General features: G+C 51.3%; 1 protein-coding gene across 3 annotated transcripts in view; it reads right to left on the bottom strand.

Annotated features, from left to right (window-relative positions):
- Nucleotides 1-19,551, bottom strand: part of LOC138260904 (sestrin-3-like) — a 90,992-nt gene extending 71,441 nt beyond the window's left edge. Inside the window, exon 1 of one of the 3 annotated variants that reach the window (XM_069209421.1) lies at nucleotides 19,457-19,551. Coding sequence is in view for 2 of the 3 variants with exons in the window: in XM_069209402.1 (XP_069065503.1) it covers nucleotides 18,022-18,087 (66 nt within the window). In the remaining variant the exon portion in view is untranslated. Of the gene's footprint in view, nucleotides 1-5,373; nucleotides 5,886-18,021 lie in introns of those variants that run through there. The other 2 variants (XM_069209402.1, XM_069209412.1) reach the window with 2 other exon arrangements.
- Nucleotides 19,552-19,873: the final 322 nt, after the last annotated feature.

Below are 19,873 nucleotides of genomic sequence, written 5' to 3'. Positions count from 1 at the left end.
TGGAAGAAACTGCAGAGGAGAGGACACCCAGAGACAGTCTAGCCTATTGCGACCACAGGAGCTAACATCCGAACCATTCTATCCCCACCAATCCGAGTAGATGCTCAACCCCAGCGACAGGCAGCGTGCCGGGGGGGCTCAACCCCAGCGACAGGCAGCGTGCCGGGGGGGCTCAACCCCAGCGACAGGCAGCGTGCCGGGGGGGCTCAACCCCAGCGACAGGCAGCGTGCCGGGGGGGCTCAACCCCAGCGACAGGCAGCGTGCCGGGGGGCTCAAACCCAGCGACAGGCTGCGTGCCGGGGGGCTCAACCCCAGCGACAGGCTGCGTGCCGGGGGGCTCAACCCCAGCGACAGGCTGCGTGCCGGGGGGGCTCAACCCCAGCGACAGGCTGCGTGCCGGGGGGGCTCAACCCCAGCGACAGGCTGCGTGCCGGGGGGCTCAACCCCAGCGACAGGCTGCGTGCCGGGGAGCTCAACCCCAGCGACAGCCTGCGTGCCGGGGAGCTCAACCCCAGCGACAGCCTGCGTGCCGACGGCTCAACCCCAGCGACAGCCTGCGTGCCGGCGGCTCAACCCCAGCGACAGCCTGCGTGCCGGCGGCTCAACCCCAGCGACAGGCTGCATGCCGGCAGCTCAACCCCAGCGACAGGCTGCATGCCGGCAGCTCAACCCCAGCGACAGGCTGCATGCCGGCAGCTCAACCCCAGCGACAGGCTGCATGCCGGCAGCTCAACCCCAGCGACCGGCTGCATGCCGGCATCAACCCCAGCGACCGGCTGCATGCCGGCGGCTCAACCCCAGCGACAGGCTGCATGCCGACGGCTCAACACCAGCGACAGGCTGCATGCCGACGGCTCAACACCAGCGACAGCCTGTATGCCGACGGCTCAACCCCAGCGACAGCCTGCATGCCGACGGCTCAACCCCAGCGACAGGCTGCATGCCGGCAGCTCAACCCCAGCGACAGGCTGCATGCCGGCAGCTCAACCCCAGCGACAGGCTGCATGCCGGCAGCTCAACCCCAGCGACAGGCTGCATGCCGGCAGCTCAACCCCAGCGACAGGCTGCATGCCGGCAGCTCAACCCCAGCGACAGGCTGCATGCCGGCAGCTCAACCCCAGCGACAGGCTGCATGCCGGCAGCTCAACCCCAGCGACCGGCTGCATGCCGGCAGCTCAACCCCAGCGACCGGCTGCATGCCGGCAGCTCAACCCCAGCGACCGGCTGCATGCCGGCAGCTCAACCCCAGCGACCGGCTGCATGCCGGCAGCTCAACCCCAGCGACAGGCTGCATGCCGACGGCTCAACACCAGCGACAGCCTGCATGCCGACGGCTCAACCCCAGCGACAGGCTGAATGCCGACGGCTCAACCCCAGTGACAGGCTGCATGCCGACGGCTCAACCCCAGTGACAGGCTGCATGCCGACGGCTCAACTCTACTGACAGGCAGCGTACCTATAGCTTAAAAATATTGAAAGACACTGACTCCTGACTACAAAGCTGCTCTGCTTGTGGACTATCTGGTTTAGGATCTGGAAGGTGTGTTCAATAAAAGGATCCAGTAAAGATCATTAGAGTGATCACTCACTACGCCAAAGCTAGTTAAACAGTATCCAAAAAGCTCTCACAATGAATACTATTGGGAGATAAAATAATGCAAACATGTGGATTTGCATTGGGCAAACCACGATCTGAAAGGGTTGAAAGCAAAATCAAACCATGAAGGGTGAAAGGCCAAGCAGCCTCCAAGGAAGCTGAACCAGCAATCCACATTTTACACACATCTGGACCACCTTCACAAACCCTCTGTAATAGTTTATAGATTCCAGTACCATCAAAGTAAGTCCTACACAAACCGCAGCTGCGAGTCAGTGAGAACCCAGAATAAAGGTGAGCAAGAGAAGCACAAATGCCCTGGCTCATTAGGTAGTGCTATGAATGAGTCTCTCTTGTAATCTGCAAATAAACAACATGTGAAAAAGTAACAGCATTAAGAATAGAATGCCAATCCAGGATCGGTGCTGTGCTTGGGGTGAGTGAGGTCTGCACGCATTAGAGCAGCCACTGTATGAATAAGGCCTCTCTCCGTAGTGGGATCTCCTGGACCATCCAGTGTGCGAAAGTTCGCCTCTCTGTGCAGTGGAAACTCCAGGTCCATTAATTGTGTAGATAAGGCACCCCTTTGCTGTGGGACCTCCTGGTGCAGTCAGTGAATTTGGGATCAAGCACCACTCTTCACAGGTCTTGCCAGTGTATGGGTGACCAGGCAATTCTCTCCACAGAGTACTCCTGCTCTAAACAGAGTATGATTAATCCATCTCTGTGTAGTGCGAGGTCTGCTCCAGCTAGTATATCGATCAGGCATCTCTGCAATGGGATCTCCTAGTTCAGGCATTGCACGGGACGAGGCATATCTCTGCAGTGGGGGCCATCTAGTCTAGCCATTGAACGGATCAGGCATCTCTCTATCTCTGCAGTAGAGTCTCCTGGATCAGCCAGTGTAGAGACCAAGCACCTCTCTTCAGTGGCACCATCTGGTCTAGGCAGTGAATGGATCAGACCTCTCACTGCAGTGGGACCATGTGGTCTAGAAAGTGAAAGGACCAGGTGCATGTCTGCAGTGGCACCAACTGGTCTAGGCAGTGAATGGATCAGGTGCACGTCTAGAGTGGGACCATCTGGTTGTGGCAATGAATGGATCATGCCTGCAGTTGGACCATCTGGTTGTGGCAGTAAATGGATCAGGCATATCTCTGCAGTGAGACTATCTGATCTAGGCAGTGAATGGATCAGGCACATCTCTGCAGTGCGACCTTCTGGTCTAGGAAGTGTATGGATCTGGTGCATGTCTGCAGTGGGACCATCTGGTCTAGGCAGTGAATGGATGCATGTCTGCAGCGGGAACATCCGGTTTAGGCAGTGAATGGATCAGGTGTATCTCTGCAGTAGGACCATCTGGTCTATGCAGTGAATGATCAGGTGCATGTTTGCAGTGGGAGCATCTGGTCTAGTCATTGAATGCATCAAGTGCATATCTGCAGTTGGACCTTCTGGTCTAGGCAGTGAATGGATTAGGCATTTCTCTCTCTGCAGTAGGGTCTACTCGATCAGCCAGTGAGGGGGGCAGATCTTGTCCAGGCAGTAAATGTATCAGGCATCTCTCTGCAATGGGATCTCCTGGACCAGCCACAGTGAGAGGGGCAGGCACCTCTCTTCAGTGGCACCATCCTGCCTAGCCTGTGTGTGTATGTCTGATCAGGGATCTTTCTACTGTAGGATCTCCTGGCAGTGTGCAGAATCAGGTATCTCATATACAGTGGAACCTCTGGAATCAGCCAGTGACCTCATCCTAGCTCTCCCTCAATTCCCTCTATCCCATGCTGCCGCAGACCGTAAACCTCCCTGAAATGGGCAGGAAGCTTCTACGGAGACGTAGGACGGAGTGTCCCTGGGATGGACAAAAAGCTACCAAGACAATCACTTCCCTGGAGCTGTGGGAGAGACAATATTCCAAACAAGAAAACAAAGCCATGGAGACTCAAATCTCTGTTAAACTAATGAACATGCTCTGAAAATACCGAAGAAAAAGTGATATAACTGAAATATCCCCAACATGGTTCTAGCACTGCCGAGGTCCCTAACACACATGCAAACATTGGGAATGAAAGAAGGTAACAATTAACCCTTATCTGTCAAGCTCTTGACAAAATACAATGTCCTAAACTTGGCCTACTTGGGAAAACTTGTCTGTTACAGGGGAACAATCACCACGCTCGCTCAGTGGGTTTGTGTGCCTGCTACAGAGGTGTATTTTGTCATCAGAAGGAGAAAGGGCACAATCCTGCCAATTCACTCCGCCTTTCTCCTTCCCAGAGTTAACAAAAGGAGTACCACTGTGTAAAACAGCAGGAGAAAAGTCTGTTTGTGGGGGTCCCTCAGAGGTCTCCCAAAAAGAGGCCATGTACATCCACTTAGAGCAGTGGTCTTCAAACGTTTTAATGCTGTGCCCCCCCCCTAGTTAAAAAATAAAACTCATTGGGCCCTCCTCAGAATTTTTCAAAATTATTTTATAAAGATGGCAGTGTCTAGACTTATTTCACTTCAAAATTGTAGTTAAGTACCACTACCTTTTTAAAAGGCAGTAACAGGTTTCTTCTTAAAATAAAGCCCCGTTATTTGTATAATGCTTCTTTTGGCCAGAGCCTGGCGCCCCCTGGGATCACTTGAGGCCCCCCAGTTTGAAGACCCCTGACTTAGAACACGCAGCGTCCCAAGAGGAGCATTAAACAGCAGCATGTAAAAACTGGCAGGGCTCCCTTGGGCTCCTTGTTTATCTGCGGGGGTGCTCTTTGCTAAGGTGCGGTAAGTAGCCGGTGCACAGTAAATAGTCTGAAAAAATAAATATGCGGCAAATGTCCGGTGAGGTTTTTTTTTTTTTTTATAAATGTTTTAGTCACCATCAGGGGAGAAAGCCAACAAAGAAAAGGCGGTTGTTGCCCGTAGAGTCCTGGGGCAGTAAGTGATAGAGGGGGTTAGCGGGCGGCGGTCGTGAGCTGATTAAACATGAATCATAAACTTTTGAATGGATTAAAACGATATTTTAAAAATATCTGTTCCAACTGTATACGATCCGATGGGGGCCCAGGAAACGAGCAGAAAGGCGCAGCTGCAACATACCCCCAAATGAGCTAAGGATGGGGGGGGGGGGGGGCGTCGTTTAACACTGCCCCCTCCCCACGCCGAGGGAGCCGTGTGCAAGAATCCAGCAAGGGAGGCAGGACACCGGCAGGGTCAGGATAATATACACAGCATGCAAAACAGAGCCCAAGAAGTGAAAAACAACCCCGTGCACCGCCCCCACCCCACCCCACCAGGATCCTGCAGAAGGAGCCCATTGTTCTCCAGGCTGCAGTAAACAAGGTGCAGCGCCCTCCGGTGGCCAGCCCGGGCACTGCAGCCTCCACTGGAGAAAAACAACTTTGATTGGCAGTGATAGGGGAGCGAGGGCTGAGGACCCCAGGACAAAGGGAGAAGGCAGGGATGGGGGCCAAAGCGCCTAGAAGGAGCACCTCGCCAACCAACAGCTACAAAGCGCAACAACAGTGCATTTAATGTCTAATCACCGCCGTGCAGAGGCCGCTGGAGGGAAACTCACTAAATCACTTTACTGCACCGAAAGCAACCACCAACCTTCAGAAAGGCACTCGACGCCCAACTTTAAGGACTTCTCGGCGCATATAGAACGCTAGCCAAGAAGGAAGTGACGCGGTGCAGCGCACCCATGAGAACGTCCATCTACTCATTCATTCATGGGGAAACTGTGGTCCGGTGGCAACACTGCCATCAGTGGATCTGGGGCGGCTGGACTTACCCCGCGATGTGTGATCTTGTGCACACCAATATGCAACTGTGCTTGCTGGTTCATCTCCCACATCACCGGGGGTGGCGAGCGTGTTTAGAAACGGCAGACATTATTTCAGCGCCACGTCAACGAAAACATTGGACATTTATGTTTCAGATATCTTGGATCAAGGGAAAGGTAAGCGGGTAAAGAGAAGGCAGGCGCTTAAGGCGCTAAAACCGGCAGAAAAATGCGCCGACGGCTTGTCGGTGTCCTGCTGCTTCCATGAGCAGGCGCACAGCTCAGCGGGTTCGGCGCTCGCTGCAGGGAAGCCCGGGGTGACCGTAAAACAGTCCGCAGACATTTCCAAACCAAACCCCAAGCAGGGGAAGGAGATCAAACCCCCGAGAGGGCGGTGGAGGGGGCATCTGCCAGGCGGGTCCATGCCCGGTACCCCCGCCACTCCTGGTTCACGGGCAATACGCACCGTACACTCACAATCTCAACACTACCAGTGCTGTGCCAACATGCAAGGTACTGCTGGCTGCGAAGCCAGGACCAGGGATTGACATCCCATGGGACGGGGCAGCGACCGAAGGAGGCGTGCCAAGGGTGCGCTTCGCCCGGTCTCTTCATCCCATGACTTCATGCTCGGGTTTCCACTCTCACTGTAGGCCTGCGGGCACCAGAAGGCAAAGGAAGCCCCGATCTGACCCAGCTGCTCACCCCCGACAAGGGACAACTTCAGACACCTGGGCTGAAGAGCAACACACACCTGTCCACAGACCACGGGAGATTTCCGAGGCTCACACCGGCCATGAGACAGCATGAGATATCCCACCTGCAGGACCTGCTCAGGCCCTAGTTCACCAGATGGTTCATTCATACCTTACAACGCACAGTCTGACATCTCCCGCCTTGATGCAGCTTGAGATCTATGCACTGGGCGAGTGGTCACACTGGCCATGAGACAGCATGAGATATCCCACCTGTAGGACCTGCTCAGGCCCTAGCTGGTACAGCCTGTGATGTCTGACCAGATGTCTCATTCATACCTCACAAGGCATAGTCTGATTTCTCCAGCATTGAAGCAACTTGAGATCTATGGACTGCGTGAGTCATGTCACTCACACTAGACATGGGGTAACTTAACATTCCTGAACTATACCCGCTACTCAAACTTGGCTCTTGAGACATCTGCAGACCTATACACTGAATGAGATGCTCACAGCTGAGACAGCCCGAGATCTCCAGGCTGGAGAAACAAAACTCGCACAGGCCGAGACGTCTCTCCTCTGAAGCTAGTGAGCCACTCACACCAGGCAAGCGTAAGGATGTACACCTATGAACGTGGTGATCTTCTCGCACCTGGTAAGGGACAGCTGGAGGTCTGCTAATCTGAGGCGTCAGCTGGGCTAAGTGAAATACTTCCATCAGAAAGGGGTCAGATCCAGATCTGGTGTCTGCTCTGAAGTTCTCGCACCGGAAAAGAGGCACATAGAGATGTTAAGACTGGCAGAGGTGTTCACACCAGGCATATGTTACAACATGGGATCTCTGTACTGGGTGAGCGACGGCCACCTGACGAGAGACCACTTCAGATCTACTGAACAGGGAGGTTACTCACACCTGGGAGATGGGAAAGATGACATTTTCACATTTTTTACTATTGCTCATGTGAGATTGTGTTTGGGGAAAAAAGAGACAGTTGAAGCTATGTCCCTTTCCAAGACACCGGTACCCATGATATGGAAGCGGTAAAGGTCGCATCTGATGAGACTGGTGTCACTGCCTGGCAGTTGCTGCAGTGCAGCTCCAAACATTCACTGACTCGGAGTCAAAGTGGTATTGAGTAGGCTGGCTGAGACTGGGGTCACCACCGGCGGAGAAGATATGGTCTCTCCTAGCAGTCAATCTCACAAAAGCCATCATATGGTCAGACAGGCCAATACTCAGAGGTTCCAAGCTTGACCCTCACCAGCCAAGTCATTCAAAATCCATTTCAGGAAAACCTGTTCTGAATTAGAAAACAAATGAGTCAGATAAGGATGAAATGAGCACAAACCCCAGGTTCTTTTAGTGTCATCTGATGATCATAATTCAGCCAATACTCCATCACCGGGTATTTCTTGATGCTGGAGCTACCACCGCGCTAACATTTGAGAACCAGAATCAAAGGCTTAGAAGGTGAGGCCTATTAAAATAAAACTCAAACACAAAGCAACAGTTTATACACAATCACTGCCACTAAAACAGAGGAACAAGAAGAGAGAAAGCTAAGATTCTAGAAGCAAAACCATGCAATTGTCTGTTATAGTTACCATAAAAATTATTAAAAATCCAGAATCGCTCTTGATAAAGCAAAGCAGGGATCCATGTGGCCATGAGCATAGTGTTGGGCATTCCTGACTGACAAAGAGAAGAGCCAGCGAGCATGGGAAGTCTGAAAATGGAAATAATGCAACCCACCATCAGAGAACGTCACCAGGCCTCGAAAATACAAATCCTAATCAAGAAACATCCTGACAAGAGCCACAAACACAACCTGTTGCCACAGATCAATTCCAGGTCTCAATGAACAGACGATAACCACAGAAGTGGGACCGGTCTTCAAAAGGTCCACTCTGCTGCCACTTGTCCACGTCCATCCTTCTTATCTTCCAACCCATCCTCCATGACAGCACCACTCAAACATTGCTTAACTGCAACCCAAATCTCAAATCCAAAACTAGGACCACGACTGGGAAGGGAGGGGCCCCAAGACAAAAACAACCACATTGAACATGAGCGACCAAAGAACGCAGAATTTCCCAGCTGCCATCGAAGGACCTTTTTGTAACTTAAATTGTTTATGCAGCAGATATAAGATAAATACATCTGGACGAAAGCAAATGATATAATAAACATTGTGATCACTAAAGTGTCTAAATTAGAAATGAGTGATGATCCATGTGCCCTCAGGAACAAATGTTTTCCATGGCTAAAGGAAAAGGTATAGGCAGGCTTCCTCGTCGGTCCCAGGTCTGTAAGGTCATGAGCAGAATGTGTGCAACTGGGTGGACTCTTTAACAGAATGTATGATGATACAGCAAGGTTCCCCATTCCTCAACACGAAGCCAGAGAAGGAAAGAGTGACCTCTGAAATCATCGGCTTGCAGCTCCTTGGTGATTCACCAACCGTGCAATCTACTGCCACAAATACACCTTGCTTTTCATTCAAGTCTTGTTTTGGAATGGTTCGCCAGTGCCCTCCCTGACAGTCACGATGCACTGGAATGTCTGCCCATTCAAGACGAAACTACTTATCTGAGATGTAATAACCTTCTGGACTAAGTCCCTGCAACAGTTCATAGTCTCTCTGCCTTTAGACAGGGCTTGTGTGCCCACCACAGCTTGACTGGACGAGGGGTTGTGCGTCCACCATCGCTTGGCTGGACAGGGCTTTCTGCACCCACCATCGCTTGGCTGGACAGGCTTGTGCGTCCACCATCGCCTGGCTGGACAGGGCTTGTGCGTCCACCATCGCCTGGCTGGACAGGGCTTGTGCGTCCACCATCGCTAGTCTGGACAAGGGCTTGTGCGCCCACCAGCGCTAGTCTGGACAAGGGCTTGTGCGCCCACCAGCGCTAGTCTGGACAAGGGCTTGTGCGCCCACCAGCGCTAGTCTGGACAAGGGCTTGTGCGCCCACCAGCGCTAGTCTGGACAAGGGCTTGTGCGTCCACCTTCGCTAGTCTGGACAAGGGCTTGTGCGTCCACCTTCGCTAGTCTGGACAAGGGCTTGTGCGTCCACCTTCGCTAGTCTGGACAAGGGCTTGTGCGCCCACCATCGCTTGACTGGACCAGGGGCTTGCGCGCCCACCACCACTTGACTGGACAAGGGCTTTTGCACCCACCACCACTTGACTGGACAAGGGCTTTTGCGCCCACCACCACTTGACTGGACAAGGGCTTGTGCGCCCACCACCACTTGACTGGACAAGGGCTTGTGCGCCCACCACCACTTGACTGGACAAGGGCTTGTGCGCCCACCACCACTTGACTGGACAAGGGCTTGTGCGCCCACCACCACTTGACTGGACAAGGGCTTGTGCGCCCACCACCACTTGACTGGACAAGGGCTTGTGCGCCTACCACCACTTGACTGGACAAGGGCTTGTGCGCCCACCACTTGTGCGCCCACCACCACTTGACTGGACAAGGGCTTGTGCGCCCACCACCACTTGACTGGACAAGGGCTTGTGCATCCACTCTTCACTTGACTGGACAGGGCTTTTTTGCACCCACCATTGCTTGGCTGGACAGGGTTTGTGCAGCAGATAGAAGATAAATACATCTGGACGAAAGCAAATGATATAATAAACATTGTGATCACTAAAGTGTCTAAATTAGAAATGAGTGATGATCCATGTGCCCTCAGGAATAAATGTTTTCCATGGCTAAAGGAAAAGGTATAGGCAGGCTTCCACGTCGGTCCCCGGTCTGTAAGGTCATGAGCAGAATGTGTGCAACTGGGTGGACTCTTTAACAGAATGTATGATGATACAGCAAGGTTCCCCATTCCTCAACACGAAGCCAGAGAAGGAAAGAGTGACATCTGAAATCATCGGCTTGCAGCTCGTTGGTGATTCACCAACCGTGCAATCTACTGCCACAGATACACCTTGCTTTTCATTCAAGTCTTGTTTTGGAATGGTTCACCAGTGCCCTCCCTGACAGTCACGATGCACTGGAATGTCTGCCCATTCAAGACGAAACGACTTATCTGAGATGTAATAACCTTCTTGACTAAGTCCCTGCAACAGTTCATAGTCTCTCTGCCTTTAGACAGGGCTTGTGTGCCCACCACAGCTTGACTGGACGAGGGGTTGTGCGTCCACCATCGCTTGGCTGGACAGGGCTTTCTGCACCCACCATCGCTTGGCTGGACAGGCTTGTGCGTCCACCATCGCCTGGCTGGACAGGGCTTGTGCGTCCACCATTGCTAGTCTGGACAAGGGCTTGTGCGCCCACCATCGCTAGTCTGGACAAGGGCTTGTGCGCCCACCATCGCTAGTCTGGACAAGGGCTTGTGCGCCCACCATCGCTAGTCTGGACAAGGGCTTGTGCGCCCACCATCGCTAGTCTGGACAAGGGCTTGTGCGCCCACCATCGCTAGTCTGGACAAGGGCTTGTGCGCCCACCATCACTTGACTGGACCAGGGGCTTGCGCGCCCACCACCACTTGACTGGACAAGGGCTTTTGCACCCACCACCGCTTGACTGGACAAGGGCTTTTGCGCCCACCACCGCTTGACTGGACAAGGGCTTTTGCGCCCACCACCACTTGACTGGACAAGGGCTTGTGCGCCCACCACCACTTGACTGGACAAGGGCTTGTGCGCCCACCACCACTTGACTGGACAAGGGCTTGTGCGCCCACCACCACTTGACTGGACAAGGGCTTGTGCGCCCACCACCACTTGACTGGACAAGGGCTTGTGCATCCACTCTTCACTTGACTGGACAGGGCTTTTTTGCACCCACCATTGCTTGGCTGGACAAGGCTTGTGCACCCACCATCGCTAGGCTGGACAGCGCTTGTGCGTCCACCATCTCTAGGCTGGACAGCGCTTGTGCGTCCACCATCGCTAGGCTCGACAGGGATTGTGCGCCCACCATCGCTAGGCTCGACAGGGATTGTAGGCTCGACAGGGCTTGCGCGCCCACCATCGCTAGGCTCGACAGGGCTTGCGCGCCCACCATCGCTAGGCTCGACAGGGCTTGCGCGTCCACCATCGCTAGGCTCGACAGGACTTGCGCGTCCACCATCGCTAGGCTGGACAGGACTTGTGCGTCCACCATTGCCAGGCTGGACAGGGCTTGTGCGTCCACCATTGCTAGGGTGGCCAGGGCTTCCAGCTATGAGAGAGGAAACTGATGCGGAATCGTGATCGTCCATTGTCCGAGGACGAACACTGAGATTTTGGAATAAATTGCTAGTGTCAGATCAACCAAAAGTCACCACTCTTTGTAAAGATGAAACCATCATAGGTGAGCTTAGCTGGGCAAAGGAGTTAGGAGAACAGCAATTGGATACGGGGATTTTTATCAAAGATGAACTATTTTAATACTGCTCTCCCCATAGGCTTGTTAAAAAGAGAAGTGACAGGTTTGGCGGTCGAAAGATGGAAGGTATTTAAGTATATTCAGCCAAGCGTTTGCGTGAATCACAGGAAAGCAACTTCATTTTCGTATGTGCATTCTCTCCCGAGCCAGTGTACGCGTGGAACAATAATAACATTTAGAGTTGAGTAACACCCTCTGTATTGTAATAGTATTTATATAGCGCTTACTACCCCTGACGAGGCGTTGAAGCGCTTTTCGGCGAGTAGTACGCTACTCCGGAACTCAACGGATGCACAACCGGCAAGTATAAATTCTTTTAAGATTTCGGGTGGGCTTTGAAGTTGTGACTTACAAAAGCACTGCACAAATGCTGCTGTTGCAATGTTTTTAACCTTGCGACGCGAGTATTCAAAGCCCATCCTTACAAAAGATCAAGAACGTCTGCTGTGAAATGTGTAGTTTTAATGCAATATATATGCACGTTACCTGTGCACTGGTAAGATTTTTAATGATTTAAAATGTTGAAGAGTATGAATTTATATGCATCTTCTGAATTCTGTGTCATTATTGTTTAAGAGACATTTGGCTTAAATAAATATATATTTTTAATTGAAATGCGCTCTCCACCTTGACTTTGGTTTCAGATACACGAATGAATAGATGAACTTTTCTATATCCTTTCAGAAGCGAGATCTGCGACCAGGACACGGAAAACTCTGGGACCTTTTCCAAGCCAACAGACTTCTTTAGTGACACTAAATGATTCACGCGTTCTCCCTCACTGATGTCACCCCCACATTATTTGTATACCCCTCTTGCTTCCTTCATTTCGGAAGGAGCTATGTGATACATTTTCTTTGCCCCTTTGGACATATTTGTACAAAGAGGCCCAAAGGGGTGAAGGCGCAATACACCCGAACATACGCCTCTTACCCTAGACTCGGCTCCTGCATCTACCAGCCCCAAAGAGTAGAAGTGGGTCCCGCATGTAACCTGGACTCTTACCTGCCATAACCCAGTCAGTTGATGCATAGCGCCTACTCTCACCTGAACTGTCTTTTCAATAAAAGATGGACTTTTCAGCAAGTACTCAAAGGTGTACGTATTAACAGAGAACATAAAGTATACTCATTACCCAAGTACTCAAAGTTGTACTTATTAACCAAGTGCATACTTATTACCCAAGTACTTACCAGTGTACTTATTATCCGAGTCATTAAGGTATACTTATTACTCAAGTAAATAATGGAGTACTTATTAAGTGAGTCTTTAAGGTATACAATTACCCAAGTAATCAAAGGTCTACTTATACCCGACTACGTGAGGTATACTTATTATTACTCAACTACTTAAAGATGTACTTACTAATCAAGTACTTAAGGTATACTTAATATCCAAGGACTTAAGGTTTACTTATGACCAAAGTACTCAAAGGTGCACTAATTAACCGAGTCATTAGGGTATACTTACTACACAAGTATTTAAGGTGTAATTATTAACTGAGTCTTTAAGGTAAACTCATTACCAAAGTACTCAAAGGTATATGTATCAACTGAGTCTTTAAGATATACTCATTACCCACCTACTAAAAGGTGTACTTATTACCCGAGTACTGAAGTATATTTATTGCTCAAGTACGCAAATATATACTTGTTAACCAAGTACATAAGGTATACTGAATACCCAGGGACTTAAGGTATACTTATTACCCAAGTACTCAAAGGTGTATGTATTAACTAACTGTTTAAGATATACTCATTACCCACCTACTGAAAAGCCTATTTATTAACCAAGTCTTTAAGGTATACTTATTACTCAAGTAGTTAAATATGTACTTATTACCCAGGGACCTAAGGTATACTTGTTACCCAGGGACGGTATACTCATTACCCACCTACTGAAAAGTGTACTTCTCAACCAAGTCTTTAAGGTATACTTATTACTCGAGTACTTGAAATATACTTATTACTCGAGTACTTTAAGGTGTACTTATTACCCAGGGACCTAAGGTGTACTTATTACCCAGGGACCTAAGGTGTACTTATTACCCAGGGACCTACGGTGTACTTATTACCCAGGGACCTACGGTGTACTTATTACCCAGGGACCTAAGGTGTACTTATTACCCAGGGACCTAAGGTGTACTTATTACCCAGGGACCTAAGGTGTACTTATTACCCAGGGACCTAAGGTGTACTTATTACCCAGGGACCTAAGGTGTACTTATTACCCAGGGACCTAAGGTATACTTATTACCCAGGCACCTAAGGTATACTTATTACCCAGGCACCTAAGGTATACTTATTACCCAGGCACCTAAGGTATACGTATTACCCAGGCACCTAAGGTATACGTATTACCCAGGCACCTAAGGTATACGTATTACCCAGGCACCTAAGGTATACGTATTACCCAGGCACCTAAGGTATACGTATTACCCAGGCACCTAAGGTATACGTATTACCCAGGCACCTAAGGTATACGTATTACCCAGGCACCTAAGGTATACGTATTACCCAGGCACCTAAGGTATACGTATTACCCAGGCACCTAAGGTATACTTATTAACCAAGTAATCAAAGGTGTACTTTATAACCATGTACTTAAGGTATACTTATTACCCAAATACATATTAACCGAGTACTTAAGGTATACTTATTACCCAAGTACTTATTAACCGAGTACTTGAGGCATACTCATTACGAAAGTGGGTCTCAGGACGAGAGGCTAAATCTGCCACCCACGGCTCACGTCTGTAACCTGCGGAGTACCTTGCTCAGTACCTTGCGTGGGGTGAGGTACACAATGCCCGAAGTTAGAGATGCAGTGCTGTGCACGTACAGAGACATCGATGTGTGGTTAGGCAGGAGTCTCCGCAGAGGGAAGTAAAGGGTGGTTTTTGGGTGTCCTAGCTTGTGTAACCCTAAAGTGCAAGGAGGAACCGGAGGCCTAGCACAGACAATAGATGTGGGTTGAGGTGTTTGTGGTCATTATGTGCACTGGAGGTTGATTAGGCTTTGTGACAGCTGCAAACTGACCAGGTCTACAGAGCCACCTGGGTGGACGGACGGTCCTGCAGAACAGAGCTACTCAAGAGTGGGAGGCATCCCTTGCACTGGCTCAAGAGCGGGAGGCATCCCTTGCACTGGAACACACACATTCAAAAAGACGGCAGCCGGGGGCCTAGAGCTGGCTGGCAGAGAGCCATAAGCAGGAGCGGATATGGTGCATGTTAAAACTGCGCGGTGCACAAATCTGATCAAGGAACAAAGCGACCCAGGGGCAGACAGTACTTGAGCTCTAAACGCAGGAGGCTCGGGCAGCTACAGTGGAAGCCTGGCACCCTTGCATGTGGGCAGTATTGCAGACTCTACTGCGGTACACAGGGGTCGCTGGCTATGGCACTGGAATGCCATCTAACACAAGGCACAATACATGCACTTGGAATGCAGTGTCAAATAACACAACATCAAGGCCTGAATCAAGTACTTGCCGGTTCACCGAACTCGGAATTCCATGACACTTAAACACTAGATCTCTGGTGAAAATCAGCACACAATAAAGAAAAACAGGGGGGGGAGAAGTTAATGGGAATTCTTAAGATCACACTAGGACCTGTTCTGGAGCCTAGAAAAAGGCTCGACAGAAAACTAACCAGTGCCCTTTTCAGCCTCGGAGAATGCAGACATGACCTAGGAGACTGTAAAACAAAGGTTGCTGCCAGCTCATCACAGAAGCGGAACAGCGAGCAGTCAATGCTCGTCTGGCACAAGAAAGAAAAACACAGCCATAAAGTACCCAGCTGGCACACGAACACGAGAACTGTTAGGTGTAAAGGCGGCCAAAATGTTCAGACTTTGTGAACTACAGGCAAAAAAGGGATCAGGGGTTATATAGGTAAACGTATTACAGAAACTTTGTGGGCACACGTTAGTCACATCTGCCGCCTGCGTGAGCTGGAGAAGATCACACAGCTGCAATCTGTGAAATGCACTTATGAGCAAATTATATGGCAAGCGGTTGTTTTTGACAACTGTGCGGGCCTGAAGCAGGATTAAAAAAACACACACCTCCTTCACAGAACAGCCCAAGTAACCCACTGCCACCGTGTGACCCACGGCTCCGTCCCCTCGCCCATGATAATGTATTCAAGGATTACGGGCAGGTGTAATCCTTTTTTGGGTTAGTTCACTCCAGATCTAGGGGCCTGCTTAGGGCGGTGACCAGTGTTTGTGAAGTTGAGGGGGGTAGGGACCACTGCAGAGCTCAGGATGGCGCACGGAAGTTGATGCCAAGCTGAGAGTTGTTCCCTGGCCTGCAGGGGGCAGGATGGCGCACGGAAGTTGTTGCCACGCTGAGAGCTACTGCCTGGTCGCCGTGTTCACTATCTTTTGGGGCTGCAACAGGGGTGGTCTCTACTAACAGCAGACAGGCGGTGCTCCTGCTGAACTCCATACCGTGTTTTATGGACATCGCAGATTTGCCACAAAGCAACAAGAGGCCCGGGGGTGGATACACTGCACTAGAATTCCAACAGTGCACCAGACCAAGCGCTACCAGTCTATGACGTTCAGGGGAGAGGCGGCAGGGGTCAACCGGGAGCCCTGCACGGGCATCCAAGGTCTTTGACCCCTGCGTGGCCTGGGCTTCCCAAGCACAATGCATCAGTCTAGGAGGCTTGCCGGCGACTGTTACACTTTAAATTGAACTAGATCTGTGGCTCATGTTTGCCCGGAGGTCACAAGGGGCAGAACCAAACTTATTTCGGTCCAGGATTTATGGACAACCGTGAGGAGACACACAGAGCCGGATTTGATGGCTGGCGGGGTAGGTATCTGTGAAACAGAGAGAGGGCAAACACTTAAATACAATGGAATGGGCTCATTGGTGCAACAAGCGAAAACTGTCTTCAAAGAAAGGCCCTGGGTTACCTTAGGTTAAACAAGCAGTTTTGTATACTGCCTCACCAGCCTGATGTCTAAAAAGTACTGCTTTTCTCAGTGCCCTCACTCTCTGGGGATGCCTAGTAACATACTGAGCCCAGATCCTTCTAATCTCATATAACCCACCGCTGGTATGCTTAGGGTTGCTACATCAATCCAGTTTAACACAAAGCCATTTTATAACCATGGGATTTCAGTCACAAATAAGTGCATTGTGGGAGTAGTCGTTTTATTGAGCCACCTAATCTGCTAGATATAGGCACTTGATTTAATCTGTAAAACGAACCAAGGCCTAAAAACACAGTGTCTACTGACTCAGTTATCTGGCAACCCAAGGTCTGCTGTGGTGGTGGTGTTGTACACATTGCTCTAGGTTTGGTATGGAGTGGTTGGTCTCCACTGACTCAGTGATCTGGCAACCCAACCCAAGGTCTGCTGTGGTGGTGGTGTTGTACACATTGCTCTAGGTTTGGTATGGAGTGGTTGGTCTCCACTGACTCAGTGATCTGGCAACCCAACCCAAGGTGTGCTCTGGTGCGGTCTTCTGGCATAATATTCGTGTAGCGATTGCTTTGGGTTTGCGATGGGGTGGCCTCTACTGACTCAGTTATCTAGCAACCCAAGATATGCAGTGGTGGTAGCTTTTGTAGGGCTGGGTGAAGAACTCCGTTCCGCCCACTCTGCTTGGAGTGTGGAATTCTGGAAAATGTCCTTGTCCGCCATGCAACAGTTTTTTCCCTCGTGTGAGGAAATCGAGCACTAGATCACTCCCCGTTGAGATTTCTCAATGCAGGCGGTTGTGGCAGGTTGCTACACTCGAATGGCAGAAAAAAGCACGCCACATTGTGCCATTTGCACTGATTTTACAGCGCTGAACAAGAGCCCACCCTCAAAAAATAGTGCAGGCAGTGCAACATGCCAAATTCCACCACTTGCGGTATTCCGTAGATTTTTTATGGAATTCCATGGAGTGAAACTCCACAAGTTCCGCCCTCCCCTAGAATTCTGGCCCACTGTCCATGTACGCACTGGTCTTGGTTTGGTATGGAGTGGTCTATCTACGCTGACTCAATCTCAATAATATGGCAATTTATGATATGTTGTGGTGGTGTTGTCTTCTGGCCCACTGTCCGTGTACACACTGCTCAAGGTTTGGGCTAGGGTGGTCTCCACTGGCTCAGTGATCTCGGAACCCAAGGTATGTTGTGGTGGAGTCTCCTGGTGCACTGTCAGAGTAGGCAGTGATCTATGTTTGGAACAGGGTGGTCTCCACTGAATCAATGACCTGTCAACACAAGGTGTGGCGTGGAAGTGTCTTCGGGGCCAGTGAGTACACTCTGCTCTAGGTTTGGTATGAGTTGGTTTCCAGTGACTCAGTGGGGTGTCAGCTACCATGTATGTTGCTTTTTGCTTTCACCTAGCCCAAGTACTGCACCAAGGTACACAATGATTCTTTGGCCCAGAGTTATGTAAGCCATGTTCTGAAGTGCAGGGGTGTTGGGTTTGCTCCTATATTGTTGCACTGGCATGTCAGGATACCTTGGGAGATAACGTACACTTAAGTACTGTTAAGCAGCCAGTGCTGGAAACGGTTCACATCTGGAGTCAGTAGATGTTAGTGGCACTTACCTGGCTCTGCAACCTCTGGCACTGGTTTCCTCGAGGATATTCCATACTTTTTGGACAGATGATCATTTTCAGGTTGGACCAGGCAGCCTTGACAAAATCTTCGTCTGCAAGTTTGCTCACCTTTCCTACCAGAGCAGGTCACATCTGCTTGTTAACCATGTTACCCAGGTGGTGCTCTCTTCATAGGACCTCTGGTTATTCCAATGAGTACGATTACTTCGTCTCACAAACTCCTTCAGTTCTCTTAGGACCTTGCTCAACTCTCCTCACAGCAGGCCAAGTTGCCTGCTGCTGTCATCTGCCCAATGAGCAACAAACCAGTAACGTCCACACAAAGGAGCTCTCCTCGCCTAAAGGGCAAAACGTCTATCACCCAGAGGAAAGGTCACCTCTCAGTATGGGCTTTTCCTTCAACTGGAGATCAGCTCTCCCCTCACCCAGGTCACATCTCCTTAAAACCGCAGGCCTTGCCCCCTCCACAGTGGTAAGAACCTCTGTACTGTAATATATGGAAGCACTAACTCAATGACAAGAATGGGTTCAATTAAAGGAACATAAGAAGATGGCCTTTCTGTTTAGGGACAGTCACACCCACTCACTCCTGCTGTCACCACACCTCCACTACCCCCGCCCTCCTAGCACAAACACCTATCCCTCTAGAATTCACCACAAGCTCGGTTTTACGACTACCGCCTCCTCACACGGACTGCCCTCCCCGCCGTTAGGATAATCCCTGCGGTCTACCCCACTCACATCTTGGGGTCTGTTCCCACCACTTATATGCAGCGGCCCCCTCCTACTCAGAGGCTGCCCCCGCTCTGTAGCCTGCTCACTCCCCACTCACGCAGGCTTCTCCCCGCACGAAACTAACGGCCCCTCTCCTGGCATCCTCTCCTCTTACGCCTGGTTCTGCACTATCCAGCCTGGTCTCACATTTGTGTCTATTCTTTCTCCTGCCTTCTCCCCTTCCCTGCCTGCTCTGCCCCTTTACTGTCTTCCTTGCCCCCTTCCCTGCCTGCTCTGCCCCCTTTGCTGCTGTACCCCTTTACTGCCTGCTCGGTCCCTTTATTGCTCTGCCCTCTTCACTGTCTACTGTGCCCCCTTCCCTGCCTGTTCTGCCCCTTTACTGCTCTGTCCCTTTAATGCCTTCTCTGCCCCCTTTACTGTTGTACCCCTTTATTGCCAATCCTATTAACTGTCTACTCTGCCTCTTCCCTGCCTGTCCTTTTACTGCCCCCTTTACTACCTGCTTTGCCCCCTTTATTGCTCTGCTCCCTTTACTGCCTGCTCTGCCCCATTTACTGCCTGTTTTGCCCCCTGTATTGCCGGTTCTGCCCCCTTCCCTGCCTCCTCTGCCCTCTCTGCCTGGTCTTCCCGCTTGTCTCTCTTCCGCCAACTGCCCTTCTCCTCAGCCCCGGCAGACCCCCTCGCTTACCCCAGTCCTCCTGCCTCCCCTGCCGGAGCTCTGCCTCTGCGCCCGGCCTCAGCACAGAGCACCTTCCGAGCACCGCCCCCCTAACCCGAAGTCAGCCCACAGCTCCTATCCCGCCCCCGGCCTGTGAGCCCACACAGCCCTCCGCTCCGCCTCCGGAGCCCAGGCCCCGCCTCGCCAACAGCTACCGGGTCACGCCTCCTGCTGTAGCCCCGCCTCCACAGAGCGGACCCCGCACCGCCCCAGGCCTCGCTGCCGTGATGGCTCGGCCCCCTGACCAATGATTACTGCAAGCCCCTCCCAGGCCACGCCCCCTCCTCTCTGGCCCGTTTGTACTCCACTGCTCTCCCGCAGAGCGCTTCCGGGAGGCCCGCCCCCTGACGAACGTTCCCGCAGCCACGCTCGCGCAGGGGTCACGCC

The sequence above is a fragment of the Pleurodeles waltl genome, chromosome 2_1 (assembly GCF_031143425.1).
Source record: "Pleurodeles waltl isolate 20211129_DDA chromosome 2_1, aPleWal1.hap1.20221129, whole genome shotgun sequence".
Classification (NCBI taxonomy): Eukaryota; Metazoa; Chordata; class Amphibia; order Caudata; family Salamandridae; genus Pleurodeles; species Pleurodeles waltl.
Note: the sequence above shows the minus strand (reverse complement) of the source record. Positions and strands in the feature narration are given on the sequence as shown.